The following is a 22074-nucleotide window of genomic DNA, read 5'->3' as shown; positions in this document are numbered from 1 at the left end:
TCTCCTGGATTTGTCACGTGGTTGATAGCGCGTTGGGGGTGATAGCGCGCTTTCTTGTTACAAATCCAGGAGAGTCCTGAACCAAGACTACGTCAGCTGCAGCGTAAGAACTGACATGATTAGCGGCCCAAGAGCAACAATGGATCAATACGAGCCCCAAGGCCTGGACACAACAATTAGAAGGTCACCCTGTTTTAGAAAGGGAACAGAGGGTTTTATTCGGAAAGGAGGAGCCAGCTACCTGTTCAATGACCCTTAGGTGTGAACGAATGAGTCACTAGCCTCAGACTCAAAGTTAACTTGCAAACTTTTTTGTTTGATAGTGTCCCCCCCCCCAAAAAAAAAAAAAAAAAAAGAAGAGAGAATACAATTCGGTGGAAAGCGGAAAGTGGTTGTGTCCGTGGAGTAACCGGAAAGTGGTGATTTAGATTCAAATGCCTTTATTGAAAGCACTAACAGATAAAATATTGAACCTTTTGAAATTAGTTGAATCCTAGTGCGAAACTGGTCTCAGACTCAATTCGGTGGAATGCGCAAGCTTGTCCCCCCCCCCCACCCCCGCCACGGACTAACTGGAAAGTGACAATTTACTTTTTAACACTTATAGTAAAAGAAGCACTATTTGATCAATTGAACCTTTTGATATCAGCCAAATCCATGTTCGAAACTTTAACAAGTAATTGTAATGTACAACAGTGTCTTAATCCATGTCTAAAAAGCTGCTAGTGCAGGGATTAAGATAATACATATGATTCATATTCTCTTTAATCTTTACTCTAAACAAGATTAGGTCTACCTCTCCATTATTAAAATACATACACAGCCCATGGAGGCTTCCTCCATGCATAGCCATAGCAACCACAGTCTTCAGTGTTGTACATTTGAACTCAAACAACTGGCAACTTAATCTTGAATTTGTTTTCACAAATTCTGGCACAACTTGTTGCAATCAAAACATTTTGATCTTTCCACTTTGGCTATCTTTAAATATTATGATCTTTGGCTATCACATAAAAAAAACACTAGACATTTAAAACAAATAATAGTGGGCCTACATCTGAATAGGTCGAAGTGATCAGTGATAAACTTTGAAGCGCAAACTTGGTACACAATAAAGGGTTACCTGCTAAAAAACAGAAGTTCTAAAAAAGCGTCTAATTTCATTTGGTCTTAATGTTGAGACCAGTAGAACTTTGATACCTCAAAACCAAAGACCCAGACTCTAAAAGACTTCAAGGTAAACAAATGAAGACCACAACCACAACCTCTGCAATCTCTGGACACTTATGACTCCCAGGTTACGAACATCATTAGTAGTTCACAGGGAAACTTTATGATATTTAGTTGGACATTTTTCCCAAGGGAAACACAAAAAACCCAAGCGCAGTGCTCCTGTGTCCTGTAAAATCTGTCAACTTCTAACAATCATTGCTTTGATTCCTGGGCAGTTTGTTGGAATGGACAGAATTAAACAATGTGAGTAGTTGCTCCGCAATAAAAACAGGTTGGTGTGAAGCCATGCCGGGTCTGCTGGTAAAACTGCGTAAGCATCTGCGCGTCCCCCCCGACGTTCTTTTGTTGGGGGCCAATTTTGCTTACTTAAACGTAGACAACAAAACTAACAAATCTCGAACAATTGGGCAAAAGGTTTCCAGTCTGGACATGCTCTATTGGCCTCAGGACAACCTCTTTCAATGTGATAAACTTTTACTCTATGCTGGCACAACTTGAAGTTAAAAAAAAAACTACATTTCCATTGTATAATTTCAAAAACTGATTTAAACACCATGAAAGGGACCCCTCAATTATTTTTATCGACTTGAACAAAACCAAAAGATCAAATATACCATACAGAGGTAATATGAACTTAATATGAACAGGCCTGGTTCATTAAAGGGCAAGGCAGCTTTCTCTGTTGAAAAGGGTACCTCAATGAAGGAAATCTGTAGAGCATTTTGAGGGGCACTAAGGCAATGACTATTGGGCATGTAGAGCGATTGCCGTCATGGCCTCTGTGGTGAAGTATCAATAAATCAGGCCTGGTGAATGAATGTGTGAGAGGAAATGTGTTGGTCAGGTTGGTGTAGTGGTACATTGTCTCGCCTTCAACCTCTCGGACCCTGGTTCGAATCCCAACAAGGGCACTATGTGGGTTGAGTTTTTCAGCGGCTACATGTATATACTTGACTGCGTAGGTTCCCTGTAATATTTCTCTGGGTTTTCCTCCCACATCTAAAACTGAAACTTCACTCTTCTCGTTTGGCACCAATAGGAGCGTTGAGATTATGTCAAAATCCAAATGAACTAGCCACTAACTGGACCACTTTTAACAGAGTCTTTCGAACAACCTTGGGTATTTTAACTGGCATTCAGCCAGCGGATCATCCATTCAGGGAAAACGCTCCTGTCATGTCCATGAAAAGTTTTAACATCATTGACTATGAACTCTCCTTGGGATAAACATTATCAAAGAAACTTGGCCCACACAGTGGCATTTTCCAACCTTGACATTGACTGTGATGATTTGTTATCTCATCCATGCAAAACGAAACAACATTCATCAATGGGTATTACTCGCCTCTTTGAACTTTCGCAATCCAACAGCCTTTTAGTCAGACCGCATTTATTTTTGTCTGCTGAACACAAAGATCGAATTCGGAGGGTTAAAGATATTTTGAAAATTAGCGGAAGAATGATTTCTCTGTGTTCATTGTTAAGTTTCAATTGGTCACATACACGTACGAGCCCTATACCTAGGCTACACAGTAACAAATCATCATGAAAGAAAACTGATGATAATGGTACATTACAAGACAGTCTAACATTTTATGTGATTTTGCATAAGTATGATCAGTTTGGGGGAATAAAACTCAATTGGCTACACGCCTTTACATTTCAAGCAAACTCAAGTTCATCATTCATCACTATTGAACTCATTTCATTTAATTTTATTTAACAAATTAATTCTGGTTGTGAAGCCTTGAAGGACTCTCACTCTCAGAAAAGTGAATTAAATCACTAAATAAGAAACCAAATGGAAAGAAGACAAGGAAGGAAGTTTATTTTAAAGCCATTATACACTTTCGGTAAACAGTATTGTCCAAGTCCCACACTTCGTGTATAACAACTTATACATAAAACAACAAACCTGTGAAAATTTAGGCTCAATCGGTCATCGGAGTCGGGAGAAAAAACGGGAAAACCCACTCTTGTTTTCGCGCGTTTCGCCGTGTCATGACATGTGTTTAAAATAAATCCGTAATTCTCGCTAACGAGAATTTATATTGTTTTACCGTTTTCTCAAAAAGTAAAGCATTTCATGGACTAATATTTCAAGAGAAGTCTTTCATCATTACCTTCTGTAAACCCTATAAAATATTTGTCAATCTGTGAACTTTATTTTTTTTTTTCTGTACCGAAAGGGTCCAATGGCTTTAAGATGTGGGAGGAAAACCCCAATTATTCCAGAGAGAAACCCATACAGCCAGGTAGGGACTGAAAACCGAATCCACATAGTTCCCCTGCAGGATTCTCCCATGGTCCCAGAGGTGGAAGGCCAGGAAATATACCACTACACCATCCCGACCGCCCAAACTACAGAATATCAAATCAAATAGGAACCATTCAATAAATGTTTCAGTCACAATGGATTTAACTGTCAACTTGTCAATGCAAATTAACATCTTGGCGCCTATATCTGACTTCAAGGACAAAATCACTTCTTGTTGATGACATAAACTTTTTCAGGTCACTCGGACTGAATCCTCCAAAATCCTTTTCCTAAATCCGATTTAAAGAAATAAAGAAGATAGGCAGCTGCTGAGTATACTTAGTATAATCTTACTGTCAGATGTTTAAAAGTTTATTTTTCTCCCCAGACAAATCTAATCAAGATTTAATTTACAATGGGATGGGAAAAAAAAGAATACAAAAGAGGCGGGAAGACTAAAAGCGATCAGGAACAAAATGCACACAAGCCATAGAGAACCGACTGACTTGTTTAGGCCTTCACGGAGTCTACAACACAGTATTGAGCAATACCCCTTGACATGTTTGAACATGATGTGATCCTGTAGAAGAGCTTCCTCCTTGATGTGCGGCACCAAAGTGGTTTTAAAATCCAGAAGGGAGGCCGGGTGTCCTTTGGACACTCTTGATTTGAAAATTTATGCTTTCAAAATTATTGACCAAAACCGGAGCCGGTACTAAAGTTTCAATGAAGTCAATGATGGAGCCACCATTGAATGAAAACTAGAAAGGCCTACCTGCTTCCACCTACAGAGAAGTTTTGACTCTGTTCAGTACTCTTTGAAAGATGACAATGGGGGTGGGAATAGGGGGTTGTGGTGGCGTGAGTCACATGAAACGTTGCTTTGGTTTTTGTTTAGGCCATCAAGACAATTGTCCGAAATGTCAATCCAAGGCTTTGAAAATGATGACTCAAATCCAAGCTGGTAAGACAATTCAGTTGACTAAAAAGTGTAGTTGTCAAGTTACACAATACAGTCAGTAAAAACAAAGCGGCCTCCTTTGACACTTAAACACAATAAGAAGCGACACTTTCCCATAACCCTGTTATCTGACTATGTTTTAACATTTTGATATTTTAAACCGGCAAAGAGAAACCAAACATTTTGAACCAAATTAAAGTCATATACCTCAGCTATATTCTCCTATGGGTCAACAGTCATGAAAAATACACATCTGCCAATGTCCAAACAGGTTTCAGACCAGTTTTGTAACCCTCCTCCCGCGACGGCTTCACCTTCGGGAGGAGTGTTACGTTATCACAGCTAGTTTTAGAACATAAATTAACCAACATCAGAGTAGACTACAGTGTACACTGCTGGCGATCTCCCTATCAACATAGACTTTCTGTAATTGGTTATTGACGTCAATGGCTTTGCAAGCTTTTACTTTAATATTTTGCTGGAGGAATCTGGCTAATTATGCACAAGATCCTGATTATGATACATTCAGTCAACCCAATTATTAATACTTGTAATGTATTTTGCATAGTAAATACAATAATTTATCAAATTGCAGATTTTATTTCATTGAACTTGCTGAAAAATAATCTCCCCCTTCAGTGGAAGAAATAGTTAGTTAGAGTTTATCATTATTTATAGAAATGGTCAAACTGCCTGTTTCTTGCTGTACAAAGTGTAAATTTTGCCGGACAGCTATTTTGGCCAAATGTGGCAGTCAGATACGAAATTGTAGCTCCTCCAACCAGTGAATACAAAACAGTAGATTTCACCAAAATCATAAAAAAAGGAGGACTTCCCCTTACCTGAGATATTCTTGCAGGCAGGTGTCGCAATAATGATGTCCACACGTCGTGATCTGTACGGGGGAACTCATCGGCAGACGGCATAGTGGACACATGTACTGCCGAGGAACCTTCTCGTGGAAACGACACTTGTGCCCGGGCATCCTGATTCCTTTCCTTTTCCTGCCCAAAAATCTGGCTCTTTTCACGAGTGATGTTGATGTTGTCCGGTTTTGGAGTCAAGCAAAATGCTTGTCAATTCTCTGTGTGGTTATTGGATGTGTTCAGTTGTGAACATCGCCCACTTTTGTGCAGACACTGCTACCGTATGTTGACTACACGCACGGCCGTCGATAAACAGCTGATTGCTCATTGAGCATAATAAAAGGCCAATGGTAAAAGATTGTGTGGTCGTTGCCCATTGATTGGCAGATCTAATCTTGATTCTGTACCGCGTAGTTCGTGATAAATTTCCACAGAACAGAAATTGTAATAATTTCTCCACTTTATTCAATGTGAAATACATACATGTTGAATAATTCTTCTTTTCGTAACATCATTGTTTTTAATATTCATCGTTTAGAGTAATGACAACAAAATGTATTGACATGAACTACATGTTGCAAATCGTGTCCACGTGCAAGTTGTTTTTATTATTCTCTTCTCTCCCCACCGCACCTTTGGACTATTCCATTATTCAGCAGATGTGACGCTGATTTCCATACGCCTGTGTATTGCTCGAGGGGAAATGCGATAATGAGTAATAAATAATTTACAGTGCATTGATATGAAGTTATGAAGTTATGAGAGTATAATTACTATGAGCTTACGGCCAAATGCTACCTTTGGTTTAGTGTATTTTAATATTTAGATGGGGGGGGGGGAGGGGGCAGCACTCAGCACACCTGCAGTTAGTGTGCAAGAAGCCGTAGCATTTTCCACGTACATACAGGGCCCAGCTTCATAACATTATGCTTAGAGTTTTTTTTTTTAAGCAAGAAATGACCAGTCGCAGCAATGGTAACTGTATTGTGTTGCTGAGCAAAATCATTGTGTGGTAAGCAATTTTTTCTCTCTAAAGAACAAAATCTACCTGGCAAGTATAGACACACACATGGTGATACGGTAAACCAATTATATATTGATACCTCACCATGCAATGCCTCAAATCCAATACAAGTCAACTGTTTGTTCCGCCTCCGGGCTTTATCAAATTGGCCATGTAGATTTTCAAAATACTTTTACTATTATATCCATCCACTTATCAATCACCCATGACACGTTTACCAAAAGGTCTACAAAAAAAAAACTTATTGACGATCGAGTATATATATTCTGGGTCCCTTTCTTTTGGGTGATAGATCGATAGTTTTCTTTTACATTAGTCTAACCGCAGATTAGTTGGTGGTTACCAAAAGAGCTGCTTTGGAATGTCGAGTAGCTTTAAACCCTGGGAGAAAATAAACCCCTGCTTTAATGAACGTGAGAAGAAACTGTTGTCAGTTGTATGCAAATACATTTTTGCACCAACCAAGCACAAATTGCCCCGGAATCGCCTTAGTTTTTAGATGTTCAGAAATGGATCTAGCACCGGCACATTCCAATGCTTTATTAAACCTAAATGTCTGTTTACTAAATAGGCCTAATGTGTTTATTATTGTTTTTCCAATAGAGTGAAACTGTTTTTCATGAGTGCATCGGTCTGCATTAAATACATTTTGTTCACACCATCAATCACAAACATTGCCTTGGTATATTTTTACAGTTGCTTGCTGGTCAATCTGTAAAGGTTTTATTTCAATTGACTGCTTGAGCTCACAACATTAATATTACTTACAAACTATAATCGATACTGAGCTTTGGTTATCGATGCTAAAGATCAGCAATCGATAGTTCCAGGGTAGCCCTCAGAAGGAGGGCTTCTCACTTTCCTCCAAAAACTGTTTACAGCACATGCGGGGAACCCTTGAATGAACTATGGGTTAGTGCTGAAGGTGCAACATTTTTCTTATCGGGTACAAACACACCTAAGCTCAGTTATCAGAATTCCTAAGCCCATCCTCTTCTGGAATAAGGAAATGATGCACTGAAGTTCTTTGTATGCTATCATGGAGGAATGAAGTACACACCTTCGCTGATAAAAAGTCTTCCATTTTGTAAAATTCGCTTCCAATTTCATCGTCGATTTGATTGTACACCTTGTCGGGCACACACCCTACAAGCTCGGTTATCAGAATGTTTAAGCCCAACCTCATCTGATATGAAACTATTGATGGGTAGCATGGGGAGGAAGGAAGATAGGCCTATATCTATTGTAATAGTGACTTTAGTGACTTAAAACCATTAATTCAGTTGTAAAATTCACTTCTAACTTCCATTGGATTTTATCTCAAACTGCAACTGTATGCGAGAGAGACCCTTATTAGGCATAGGCCTGTGAAAATCATTGCTGCGGATTGGGGGTCGCTATAGTGGAAGAACCTAGTAAAAATGTGTTCGTCAAATAAACGCACAAACGATCTCAACTAGGTTGAGAATAGTTTCCGTTCGATTGATATTGAGATTTACATCTGATAAAGCCGGTGCCCAATTTCAAAGAGCTGCTAAGCACTCAAAACTGCTTAGCATGAAATTTCTTCCTTGATAAAAACAGGATAACCAACCAAATTTCCACGTGATTTTCAGGATAAGCAATTTAAACAACAGCTGAATACCAGTGTAACAAGCAATATGCAACAAATGGAAATTTGGTTGGTAATCCTGTTTTTATCAAAGAGTAAATTTTATGCTAGGCAATTAATGCCAAGCGATTTTTCGGTATCCGATCGTGACGCAAGAGGGTTCCCTATGCGCGAAGTATTTGCAGGAAGTATGAACCGGGCATAACTCAACAACATCGATGATTATTTGACTGTAAATTTCCTATTTGAATTTACATTTCATTATGTACACCGTGATTTATTACACTAAGGGCAAAAATCAGCTTCAGAGTTAGACAGAGTCACGTTCCATCACCAAAAGTTTCAAATTCAATTTTCAATCCCTGTCTGCGGTTTGAACCATCTCATCAGTCTCCATTATGTGACATGATCGCAGAGTGCTGAGGTGAACCAGTAACGTGAATAATGGTGATCACGATTACGCTTCATAATCTACCATTTTGACATGTCGTGAATGACAGGCGCTACGATTACCACATTGAGAGAGACAGAGTTTATGCGCAATGCGGTCTCTTTTCCTTGCTTGTTTTCAACGGGAAATAATCCTACAAAATTAATGTCGCGTATTTTACATATTGCGGAAAAACCGGTGCCGAATTAAGTCCATAAGGAAGAACAAGTCCTTAAATGAATACATACTCTGAAAACGTCTCACATCCTAATGTTGTGGCAGTAAAACTGATTATAGGGATTTTAACATGACTACATTATTATCGAAAGCTGCTGTAGACTTTTAACCAATAGTTTTTATTGCCACGTTGCCTTTGGATCGGTCGAGTTGGTCTTTAAAAAGTATTTGTAACCGTTTGTTATATAACACATATGGCTAGAAAGACGTTGTAAAAGTAGAATACAATGATCCACACAAACATGCCTATTGCACGGTTTTCCTTTCAATGGCCGACCGTGTTAGTTCGCACAGTAAAAGTAAAACCATGCAATTTCGAGGCAACATCTTTGCAACCATTATTCATTTTATGAAAAATGGATACAAACGCTTTTTATAGACCCACACTCGGTCTCGCTCTCCTAATATTACGAACAAAATATTATATCAATATGCAAGTTCTTTAAGAAACTACAATAGCCTAAGGTGCAGCTAAGAACATATGTTTCAAGGTATGAGTTTCTTGGGACGTCCTCTAAATAACCTTTCAAAACCAAACCATGAACCTTTCACTGGTGCGTTATCTATGAAATGTTATGGGTCTACAGGATTCTCATTATCAAGCCTCACCCAGTTTTACAGAAAAATAAACCTGACAATAATCTCGACCACCCAATGCACGCCACGATCCATCTCACACTCAGTGAGGAGGAGAATTACCAACATGACTAATGACCATGAAAAGTGACACCACGGAGCCGAGAAGCGGAAGGAGGTGATGTTGCTGACCAAGAAACGCCGCGCAGAGACCGACGACACGGTCCGAAAATATTCCCCGTAAATATTGACGACGGTTCCTCTCGGTGTTGACTTTAGAGCAGATGCCGCGGATGTTAGAGATGGGATAACTTCATCAATCATTATTTTTTTGTTCTGTAAGGAGTAAAGTGTACTCTGATTGAGGCGTATGGCACTTACTGTGCGAGGGTAAAATGCACTTGTAATAATAAATGAATAATTTGCGCCGTTTTTCTTTGACGTCTTCCTCTTTCGAGTCCATCCTCTTCTTTCGAGTCCATATTCATAATATTATGCTGCCCGGGATTATGCCAATCTCACAGCCTTCTCGCATCGGGTCTCCAAGGCAGCGCTGCTCCTCAAAGGGCTGGGCAAGTAGACTGGTGCGGCATAGATTGGGGGTATTGTGCCACAATCGAGCATTTTGCAACAATTGCAATTAATCAAAATTGATGTTATCATTATAGATGAGGTAAACGCAATTGCATCATCATCGTCATCCAATAGACGAATGAAAAAATATATAAACGCCCCCCCCCCCCGAAAAAATAAATAATAATAATTGATTTTAATGAAGCAGCTACCCTTCTAATGGCTATATTTTGAAAATTTTGAATGAAAAACACCGTAATAAAGATAACAACCACAATATTCAGTATAAAAGTAGCTTTTAATAAAATTCTATTCGACTATATAAACTTTGATAAAAAGAGCATTAATAAGAAGTATCCAAAATACGAAGTCAGATAGTTCCCCCGACCAGTACAGCCATAAAATCCGTCGAATGTTTTTTCTGTCTTATCAAACTACAAAAATATCTATTTACTTTGAAATGGTAATCAATGTCAAAAATTACAAAAAGTTAATAATTATAAAAATAGTCTTTATAATATAATAATAACGATGATTAAAGTGCATCAATTCACTACAAAACAGATAAGTATTCACAAAATAAAGTACAAATTGAAAAAAAGGGTTTACTTTCCAAAGTCAGTCATAGATTGGTGAAGTCCAATCTTGGTTAAATACCTAATATAATGAATTAGATTATCAGTAATGTGTAACGGGTAGTTTGAAGAAAAAAATATTTGTAATCAGAAGAGGGCGACATTTACTTTTGAAAATCCAAAATCCAAGAGGGCGGTATGTCGTTTAAGAGCTGAGTTTTGATTTCTCTTGTGAAGTTGCCGCTGTGAAAAAAAGATTACCATCGACATGCATGTGCTGTGAATTAATCACATCAAATATCGATATAATTCCAAAAGAAATGGTTAAATTAGACATAATCAGACTGGAGTTGAGAAGACTGGGTAGCAAATCAGACAAGAAAGGCTCATGAAGAGATAGTTATGATAGAATTATTACAACAAACAAACGACACCAATGAAAATGAATGTAACCACTATACAATTCAACCAAAGTAACAATACAGGGTGCGTTCGATTAGCTTCCCCGGGTCAACCCCGGTGTGTGGCGTTTTCTTTTTCCAGGACGAACGTGTGCAGATAATAACCCACGTTCGTCCTGGAACAAAAACCGCCACACACCGGGGTCGACCCAGGGAAGCTAAACGAACGCACCCATTATTCGCTAAACATTAATGTTCTGTTTATATACAACATAACGATACATTTTATCATGGAAAATACACAGGAAAACAAAAAAAATACACTATCATATCAAAAAAGTACCACGAGGGCAACCTATATGTGTGGTGTGGATTTTTTTTTTTTTTTTTTTTCATTGACCGTGTTCCTGCTCTCGTCTTTGATTACGAGCCACCCCCTGCGGTATCCCTTCCTGTAATCTTTCTGGCATTTCAACACCCTCCTGTAACCCACAACCCATCCAGTTGAGGGCTTTGGAACGTGGGTAGTCTCTAACAACCTGCAGTTTGGCGTCGTTGAACCGCCAGTAGCTGTCACCTTTGAAGAAATAAGTTTTACCGTTTCGCCACTGGAGGGCGGCATCCAGAGTGGGCGGTAAACCAGGCCACTTGGTGCGGATTTTTTGAGGCGCATTGATCACCTTCTCACGCTTGGGATTGAATTCGTAGAATCGAGCTCCCTGTTTGGAGACAAAATGACAATTTCAATAAATGAAAACTTCCCAGAAACTACAGTTTGTTTAGCAAACAAAAGCGTCAAAATGGAGTAGGCCAACTATGTCATACGATTGTTGTATACTAACGCAACTAGAAAAGAATTACGAATTAGGCTACTTGATGTTGGAGTAATTTTTCGAATAGCACTGAGCTGAGGTTTAGCTGTGAACTGCACACAATTCTGACCATGCTGGTTATCAAAATAGCTAATAAATCGGTTATTCTTATGGACTGCACCGGCCCCTGAAAAATAGTTGATTGTTGCCAACACCTTGTTGAAGTGGCCTTCAGGCCTTGTGTGACTGGCAACTTGCATACAAACAAACAATACAAAAAACCTCAGAAATATACATGCAGTAACTTACCTTGAATATGTATATTTTGCCATTACCACCCCACACGAAGGCGGCATTGGGGCTCTGTGGTATGCCGCGTGGAGCAGTCTTCTTCGGGTAACCACTGTCTAGGACGAAGTCGGTAAATCGCCACATTCTAGCCCCTGGAACACACGTCAAAGGTCAAATGAGTCAAGTTAGAGCCATTGTACCATGAAGAATGGTAGTTTGAACTAATAAGTAATATTTTAAATAGGGTTGTCACCAAAATCACAGGCATATTACTCGGGTGGAACTCGAACCCACGACCTTTGCAATTCTAGAGCAGTGTCTTACCACCTAGACTACCGAGATTACTCGGTAGCTAGAGGCAACACGAATTTCAAAAGAATAAACGAATGGAGCACTCCTCCTAATTACATCAGTGATGCTCAGACTATTCATATTTTCAAGAAACTACTCAAAAATGTGATCTTTTGCAACAAGTGTATTTTAATATCATGTAGGGCCTAACTGTCTTGAGTGCCTTCGACAAATTTTGTTGATTTTGGCGCTTTAAAGACAGTGGACACTATTGGTAATTGTCAAAGACCAGTCTTCTCACTTGGTGTATCTCAACATATGCATGAAATAACAAACCTGTGAAAATTTGAGCTCAATTGGTCGTCGAAGTTGCGAGATAATAATGAAAGAAAAAACACCCTTGTCACACGAAGTTGTGTGCGTTTAGATGGTTGACAAATTCGCTGAAAATAACTTCTTTCTCGAAAACTATGTCAGAGGGAGCCGTTTCTCACAATGTTTTATACTACCAACCTCTCCCCATTATTCGTTACCAAGTAAGGTTTGGTGCTAATAATCATTTTGAGTAATTACCAATAGTGTACACTGCCTTTAACATAAACAACATTCTGATTGATTAATTGAACCCCCCCCCCCCCAAAAAAAAAAAAAAAAAACATCAACCCACGTTTGTTAAAAACGAAAAAAGTGTCATACCTTTGAACAAAAATGTTTTTTGCTGGCCGTACAGAACCGTGGTGACTGCAGCGTGAATGTTGCTGGGGGCACCATGGTAAGTGACGTCAATCTTCTTAGGGTAGCCTGGCTCTACTGCTATATCATTGATAGCCCAGATATAGCGACCCTTGAAAGCATAGGTGAGACCGTCGTTACCTTATAAAAAGGACATGTTAAATTTGAAATAAATGATGTTTTTTTTCTATTTCAATTCAAGTCAACATGTTATTTCACATTACTGTTCTAAAGCTATATAACTTTTTAGTACAAAATTACATAGATAAGCAAAATAATAAGCACAGAGTTAATAGTTAATCAATGAAAACCAAAATAGAGTATGAGGCTGTCAGATAAAGCCAAAGCTTGTAGTAGACAGCCTATACAGACAAACTACAAACAAGGAGACAAGACAGACAGGTAACAAGAAAACATAACAAAAACCAGACTGGGTTACTTTGGGAGAAATATAAACGAGCTAGGCTAAAGCAAATGGCGTATGATGACATAATGTAGGAGCTGGACTGACTATTAAAGAGAGCTATGTCACATAGTTGAAGAGAAGACATTTTTTTGTTAAAGTACTCCTTCTGTTTTGGGAAACAAATTACCTAATGTCATTCTGTTCTCATGAATCGAAACCTGAAAGCATTCCTGGAAATTTCCGGAAAAAAAAAAAAATGAAATGGTATTTGAGCCATCTACAATGTACATAAATACCAATTTATATACCAAACCTTATTCTGATAAGCATAAATTTGTTGTGCTTACTCTGAGGTACTTGTTGTGCTTATTAAATTTGGCCGGGATCATCTTGACACCCTCCCGGCCTTATCTTTAAATTTGTTGTTATGACAAACCTTCACTCACCCATGGTAACCGCATCCCAATTGCTGGTACATGTATCAGGGCGTCCCGGTTTGATACGGGGTCCGCCATCGCTCAGTGTTAGGGTATCAGGTCGGCGTACATCAGGCTTGCCTGCAATGAATAAACATGAGGGAATATTAATTATTCATAGGTTTAGGATGACGTACGAAACGACCCAAAAGATACACTTGAACATCTTTCACTTCTCTCAACTTTCCGGACCCAAGGTTTACATCCGTGAGGCTGCATGTTGCTTTGTGGTACAACTCTACAACAAAGCGGCTTTTTTGCGATTCTTTCTGAAAAGCACTAGAGAAGAGATTTTTGCTGTACAATTAATATTTGTTTACTTTCCGGGGAATTTATGTTCCTTACGACTTAAAACATTTTAAATGAATTTCAGCAAAAATCAGCCTTTGCCGTTTTCGCTCAAACTGGTCTTAAAGTGTTCACACCCACCGTACAACTGCTGAACACCAAGTATGTCATCTTCTGGCAGCACAAACTCAGGCACGTAGCCTTGGTACCATGGATACATGAGGGCGCCAAACTCACTGGAATGAGCCAATCCGATGCTGTGACCGAACTCATGGGCTGCTACGATGAAGAGATTTACTCCCTCTGTGGAATGTACGGAGAATATTTCGTCCTCGTCAAAGTGGGCGTTTCCGTTCTCCGGGAAGTAGGCGTGGGCAAGTGTGCCGCCTGTAGATATATAAGGGACGAAACATGTCATGGTTATTTATTTCTAGAGGCACTGTACACGTTTGGTAACTATCAAAGACCAGTATTCTCACGTGGTGTATCCTATGTGCACAAAACAACAAACAGGTGAAAATTCGGGCTCAATATTGGTCGTCGAAGATGCGAGAGAATAATGGAAGAAGAACACCCTTGTTGAACTTTGTTGCTTTCAGCATAGCCAATAATGAAAGTAAACTTCTTTGTTGCACAAATGTGTGTGCTTTCAGACACCTAATGAAAGGCTTCAGGCCTGAAGTCTTTTATTATTTGAGTGAAAATGTACTTTTTTTTGTTTAACTGCGTTACCTCAAAGGGAGCCGTTTCTCACAATGTTGTATACTATCAACAGCTCTCCATTGCTCGTTACAACGTTTGTATGCTAACAATTGTTTCGAGTAATTACCAATGGTTTCCAGTGCCTTTAACGAAACATCAACTCTTAGAATATACTTTTGTATGTTAAAACAAAATTGCATTGAATATTTCTTACCAGGTCCGTCAAATTTAGCGTAGTCCCCGTCACCATGGAGACCGCGCGCAAACTTAATGACGATATGAGCTTCCTCCTTGACCTTGACCTCTGTAAATGTCAGAGGTGTGACGTCAGACCATACTTTCCAGGCTCTCGCGATAGCATCTCGCATCTCGTCCGGAGTGATATCCTCAGCGATGCTGTCGTAGTAATATTTGATGTCTTTATCTGGCCATTTGTTACCTGCAGTCGGAAAAAGAGGAGTAAAAGATGATTTTTTAGCAAGTGGTGGGCCCCTTGCCATAATGTTTATGTATTGTAAGGTTAAGGGTAATGTTGATGCATAGCTAGGGGTCATTTTTAAAGACTCTCTTCAAAGCCACTGGACACCTTTGCTAATTGGCAAAGACAAGAATTCTCACTTGGTTTATCCCAACATTAAATGCATGAAATAAAAAATCTGTGGAAGTTTGGTCTCAATATTATTGGTCATCGAAGTCGCAAGAGAATAATGACAGAAACCCTTGTTCCACAAATTAGGGTGCTTTCATCTGCCTAATAAAAGGCTTCAGCTGAAGTCTTTTATTATTTACATGAGAAATTACCTCTTTTGCCATAACTACTTCAGAGTGGTCCGTTTCTCACAATGTTGTATACCATGAACATCTCTCCATTGCTCGTTACCAAGTAAACATTTATGCTAAAAGTTATTTTGAGTAATTACCAATAGTGTCCAGTGCCTAATACTGTAGAGGCAGATTTAAAAGGAATTAGTATAGAGTGATCGCTCTCCCTACCATCTATGTTGTAACGTCTCTTGCGATTGGTTGTGCTGAATGTACTCGGGTTGTGATTCTTGAGCGATACCTGCATATTAGCCGAACCAGTGATGTCATCATTTCCACAACGAGGCTGCTTAAGAAGCTCGATTGTCCTGTCGTCCAGGTAACCAGTTACTTCGATACCAGCGAAGGTCTGAAGTGTTCTGTACAACGATACATGGGCACACTTATCAAATATTTAAAATTCTTCAGAAATAGTGAATCTGAATGTATTCGCTTATAAGGCACCCTTGGTTTCATTGACAGAAATAAATAAATAAATAAATAAATAAATAATAATAATAAATATTATAATAATGATTTGTTACTCAATGGTTTGTTGTAATTAACATTATTTCTGTTTTACTAAAAAGATTTTAATGTCAAACTTCTATCGTCAAATTTCAACGTAATTTAGAAAACTCAATTCTTAAACTCTTAACTTCTGTAATTTTTCTTTTTACGATGGGTGCGTTCGTTTAGCTTCCCTGGGTCGACCCCGGTGTGTGGCGTATTTTTTTCCAGGACGAACGTGGGTAATTATATGCACACGTTCGTCCTGGAAAAAGAAAACGCCACACACCTGGGTCGACCCGGGGAAGCTAATCGAACGCACCCGTAGTAAACTGTTGCTATTGCATGTGTCAATTTTGTAATAAACCATTCTATAATATAAACTAAGAGTATTGTTGTTACCCTCTCCATGTATATTGGGGTAGTTTAGAATAAAACAGATAGCGAGTACAGGGTGGGTAACAAATTGATCATTTCTATAAAAGAAGCTATGCCTGTTGTACAGAAAGCACTCTTAGTTGTAGCTGTCCATGGGATATTAAAGGAACACTTGCCTTGGATCGGACGAGTTGGTCTATAAAAAGCGTTTGTAGCCGTTTGTTATAAAATGTATATGGTTAGAAAGATGTTGTAAAAGTAGAATACAATTATCTACACAAACATGCCTCGAAATTGCGTGGTTTTCCTTTTACCTCGTCGACTAACACGGTCGGCCATTTATGGGAGTCAAATTTTTGACTCCCATAAATAGCCGACCGTGATAGTTCGCAAAGTAAAAGGAAAACCACGCAATTTTGAGGCAAATTTGTTAGGATCATTATAATATACTTTTAAATTATCTATCTAACCACATGCATTTCATAACAAACGGTTTCAAATGTTTTTCAACGACCAACTCGTCCGATCCAAGGCAACGTGTTCCTTTAATGCTTGACTGACTCAATAAACATCTGAGTAAGGGTATACAAAAATGTCATTCGTTTGTTTTGTCAAGTATTCTGTGGAAAGCTTGCACAAATTAAAATAGACATAACTCCTCTTAGGAATTATCAATTTCTTTTATTATTTTTTCTTTCAAAGCAGGAGTGAAAGCTTGTTAAATAAGCTTTACTGAACTTTTGAGTATCATTTTTTTGTTTTGAAAAACATCACCGATCCCAGTCAACTGTTTGTTTGACTCACATTGTAATTTGTTTGTTGTCCTCACTGAGCGATAGACAGACTTACCTCAACGCCCTCGGTATATCAGCCGGGTTGCTTGGTGCACCATTGGGGCCTTGTGCTACGTAGCCATATTTCATCAAGTAACTCTGGAAATCAGAATAAACAAACACAAGGTTAGGTCTAAGTTTATTAATTTTGGTTATTACCCATACACCGATGTGTGTTACCACTGTATACTCAGTACTTTCCCGAGTCATGTGAAAAAATATCACTTTCCCGAGTCCTGTGAAACAATATCACAGGCATGTTACTCGTGATATTTTCTCACAGGACTCGGGAAAGTACTGAGTATACAGTGCTAACACACAATCGGTGTATGGGTAAAAACCAAAATTAATATTCTTTATCCCCGATGCAAATTTAACATCTATTATAGGTCTAAGTTATTTCGAGAAAAAAACAGTTGATAAACTGTAATGTAACATAGAACACAATGTCCACAGATTTACGTTAAACTTACACCGTTTGAAGATAATGATGATAGAAAGCTTCCTTTAAAATATGACTTGCTGAGGTGGAGTAGTTTTTTAAGAAATCCGTAAAACAATTAATGACACGGAAATTAGTTTAGCATTGTATACTGGTATTTAAAGACAGTGGACCCTATTGGTAATTGTCAAAGACCAGTCTTCTCATTTGGTGTATCTCAACATGTGCATAAAATAACAAACCTGTGAAAATTTGAGCTCAATTGGTCGTCGAAGTTGCGAGATAATAATGAAAGAAAAAACACCCTTGTCACACGAAGTTGTGTGCATTTAGATGGTTGATTTCGAGACCTCAAATTCTAAATCTGAGGTCTCGAAATCAAATTCGTGGAAAATTACTTCTTTCTCAAAAACTACGTCACTTCAGAGGGAGCCGTTTCTCACAATGTTTTATACCTTCAATCTCTCCCCATTACCAAGTAAGGTTTTATGCTAACAATTATTTTGAGTAATTACCAATAGTGTCCACTGCCTTTAAAAACCAATACTGGTAAATACGTTGCACATTCTAAAATAATGTTCGTTTCCTGAGACAAAAAATTATTTTAAACCCTTGAAACTGAAGACTTATTATCCAAAGAGACCACTTTTCATCGCTTAACCTTCAGAAGCAAATACTTAAACTTTATATCATTATCAAAAGCTCGCAAACTAAGGTAAATCAGACTTTATTGAAGGATTCTGCTTGTTCAAAATCTCGTAAATGCACTTAATCTCTAAAAACCGGTAATAAACCCCAACAAGGTCGGAAATAATGGACTTAATAACTAAGAACAGGTGCCTTGCGTTATTTGATGGGGGGAATTCAAACTCAATGTGATGAGAAAAAGGAGCTACAACAACAAAACAAAACATTTTCTGGATTAAGCCATGCAGCACAAAGGTCCGGCCGCACCAGGGTAAAAACGACTGGGTTCACTTCGTTGAAGGCACTGGACACATTTGGTAACAATGTCAAAGACCAGTAATTCCAGTTGACGAACATGTATCCAAACATGCATTCAATAACAACTCTGTGAATTTGTTTGTCTAAATTGGTAATCGAAGTTGCAAAAGAATAATGACAGAGAACAAACCCTTGTTGCACAAATTTATGTGCTTTAGATGCATAGATAAGGCTTCAAGCCCGGTCTTTTAATATTTGAGTGAGAAATTATTCCTTTAACAAAAACCACGTTTACTTTAAAGAGGGAGACGTTTCTCACAATGCTTTATACAATCAATAGCTCTCACTTGCTCGTTAGCAAAACAGTTATTTTAAATAATTACCATTAGTGCTCAGTGCCTTTGACTGTTGTTCTAACAAGGTAACCAATGATTTTCTATTTTTAAAGGGAAGGTACACGTTTGGTAATTGTCTAAGACCAGTGTCCTCATTTGGTGTATCCCATCAAAAGCATAAAATAACAAGCCTGTGAAAATTTGAGCTCAATTGGTCTTCGGAGTTGTGAACGAAAAACCCTTGTTGGACGAATCTGTGTGCTTTCAGATAGGGATAAAAGACTTCTAGCTAGAAGTCTTTTATTATTTTAGTGAGAAATTACCTCTTTCTCAAAAACTACAATACTTCAGAGGGAGTCGTTTCCCACGGTGTTTTATGCTATACCAACAGCTCTCCAATGCTTGTTACCAAGTCAGTTTTTAAGTTAATATTAGTTTTGAGTAATTACCAAACGTGTACCTTCCCTTTAAGCCTTTAAATGCTTTTAATTGTTATCTTTGGAACAAAAACCCAATGTTATTCAACCATTTGCTGCGATTTTAATCAGTAATAAATAATGATAATAACAAGTACACAAATAAGAATGTTGTTGTTTTTCTTTCTTTGATGTAAAACCAATAGCCCGTCTCCTCAAAATACATTTTTTTGTTGCATATGTCCAAAACATCATAATATTGTACACGCCACCACTACAAGGTGGATTTGATAACGAGGTCAGAATGGTTCTTGACATCTTGACATAATCACGTCATGCAGAGATCCCCCGTGAACTTAAACTCAATGAAATGGAAAACATTCAACAAAACAATTGGCCACAAATCACAGCATGATCCATGGGAATTTATTGTTTGTAAAAAATGGACCATGAAGTGAAAGGTTGCGTTTCAAATATGTGAAAGAAAACTGACAGGCACAACATTAATCGAAAAAATATATTCGAGACTTCACTTGTCGTCTTTATAAAGAGTTTACCATAAGTGCCTCAAACCAATGGGTTTAAAGTCAGTGGACACTATTGGTAATTACTCAAAATAATTATTAGCATAAAACCTTACATGGTAACGAGTAATGGGGAGAGGTTGATGGTATAAAACATTGTGAGAAACGGCTCCCTCTGAAGTGACGTAGTTTTCGAGAAAGAAGGAATTTTCCATAGAGGTTACGTGCACAGAATCTCAGATGAAGTTCAGCCCCTTTGAAATATGGTAGACACTATAATAAGAGTGCACTGGACCCAATTTCATAGAGCTGCTTAAGCAAAAAATTGTGCTTAAGCAAAACAATCCTTGCTTATTAAAATCAGATTACCGGACAAGACTCTACTCAATTATTATTCTAAGAAATTAACAGCTAAATACCAGTCACAAGCAATGTATATGCCATGAAATTTTGGCCAGTAACATGTGTAAAACAAGCGAGCTAATTTCATGCTTAAGCAAATTATTTAGTTTGGTAAGGTGTAAACAACCAAATTTACCCAAACCAGTGTCATATGAATGTGTTCACCATCAAAATTGCTTATTACAAATAGTGCAGACAAATGTACCAGCAATCCAGTCCCAAGTATTATTCGTATTCGAATCTATGGGGTCTACGTGACTTACTGTATACATGGGAAACCATATCAGTTTAGTTTCTTGGTTTATGTTATCCTCGAACGAGGTTTGTGTCCTATGATCACATGAGCAGTAAGAAGAAGTCATACAAAAACCGTTCCAATGTGTCAAACCTTTTAGGAGACAAGTATGCCTCTAAGCGTTCTGTACTTAAAGGGAAGATCTACGTTTGGTAGTCACTCATAAAACGAATTGCAATACAAACTTTTGGTTAGAAGCCTACATCAGCATTTGATAGTGTGAAGCATTTTGAGAAAGTTTCATTTCGAAGTAATGTGGTTATGTAAAAAGATATCAGTATTTATGCCCCAAAATGTTAATATGAGAAGCTTTACCAAGGCTTTTCAAATTGTGTTTTGCTATTGGGGATTTATCTTCCTGTGTGAAACTGCTTCAGATTTTCAGCGATATCTCAAAAACGAGACCACATTTTTTCAATGAAATTTTCACATGTTAGGACTAAGACAATCGAACAGTTCCAAAAGCTAAAGGATACTTTGCCTTTAAGAACACCACTATCATTTTCCCTATAAGTGAAGTATGGGGTTGGGGGGGGGGGGTAAACAGACTCAAGCCAACTACTGAGAACTTATATTGCGCAAGGGAAGGCTGACCAAAATTTAACTCCTGCCTACTTGTTTTGATACTTTAGGCTTTCTGACCATTACATAGGTTTCCATAGCAGATTTTACCAACGGGTGTAAAACCACATTCTCATATGGAATTAAATCCAAGAAATATAGAAGTGAGTAAGAGACTTACCGAAACATTCGGAAGATTTTCGCGATGTTTCCTCTTCTTCTTGTTGCGCCTCGCACACGACGTTTCGTGAAGACAAAAGAGGAGAACTAAAACAATCCAAACAGCTTTCCTGAATTTCATGTTTCAGTCCTTTTTTTCTGGTTCCGGGTTTGTCACTTTACTGTCCGGACTGTACTAAATTGTCACGACCGTTTCGCCCCGTCCGCTCTGTCCGAAGTGGCTGGAAGGTTATGATCACAATATGGCAAACACATTTTTATTGTCCGTCAAAAATTCCAACGTGTGTGGTGTGACGAATTATTATACTCCCAAGCGATCCTGTAAACTCAAAAGAAACACGGTCTTCTTGACTGGTTTCACCGTGATTCTCGAGAGAGCGCCGCCGTTGATTGGAGCGAACTCCTTGAGGCGGGTACACGCTCGGCCTTGTCCTGGCTAATTCTCGTCCGAGGTCGCCGGAGATTGGTCGTCGAAGTAAAAGTTGGGATGCTAATCTTGGATGAGGCACGATTTAAGCGATTGAAAGCTTTTATGATTGATGCTGGTGGGCCCAAGGTGGTTTATTGTGACGACTGAGTAGCCTCAGCTTGTAAGTTTACTTTGTGAATGAGCTATGACCTATCCATTACAAACGAACGCTGGGACTTAACGTGTAAGAGTCATGTTGTATTTGACAAGATGGGAGTGAATAATACTCTTCAAATAATG

The 22074-nt window shown here is 38.5% G+C and overlaps 1 protein-coding gene across 1 annotated transcript; it reads right to left on the bottom strand.

The window, feature by feature from the left end:
- Nucleotides 1–10927: 10927 nt before the first annotated feature.
- LOC117290753 (matrix metalloproteinase-2-like) lies at nucleotides 10928–21821 on the bottom strand. The gene is made up of 9 exons (XM_033772298.1): nucleotides 21367–21821; nucleotides 17282–17364; nucleotides 15737–15924; nucleotides 14958–15182; nucleotides 14183–14428; nucleotides 13724–13834; nucleotides 12836–13012; nucleotides 11867–12000; nucleotides 10928–11464 (listed from the first exon to the last, which is right to left on the bottom strand). The coding sequence occupies exons 1-9, from the start codon at nucleotides 21484–21486 to the stop codon at nucleotides 11138–11140; spliced, it is 1611 nt and encodes a 536-aa protein (XP_033628189.1). The 5' UTR covers nucleotides 21487–21821; the 3' UTR covers nucleotides 10928–11137.
- Nucleotides 21822–22074: the final 253 nt, after the last annotated feature.

This window comes from Asterias rubens, chromosome 5 (assembly GCF_902459465.1).
Source record: "Asterias rubens chromosome 5, eAstRub1.3, whole genome shotgun sequence".
In the NCBI taxonomy this organism is placed as follows: Eukaryota; Metazoa; Echinodermata; class Asteroidea; order Forcipulatida; family Asteriidae; genus Asterias; species Asterias rubens.
This window is presented reverse-complemented; position numbering and strand designations above follow the sequence as displayed.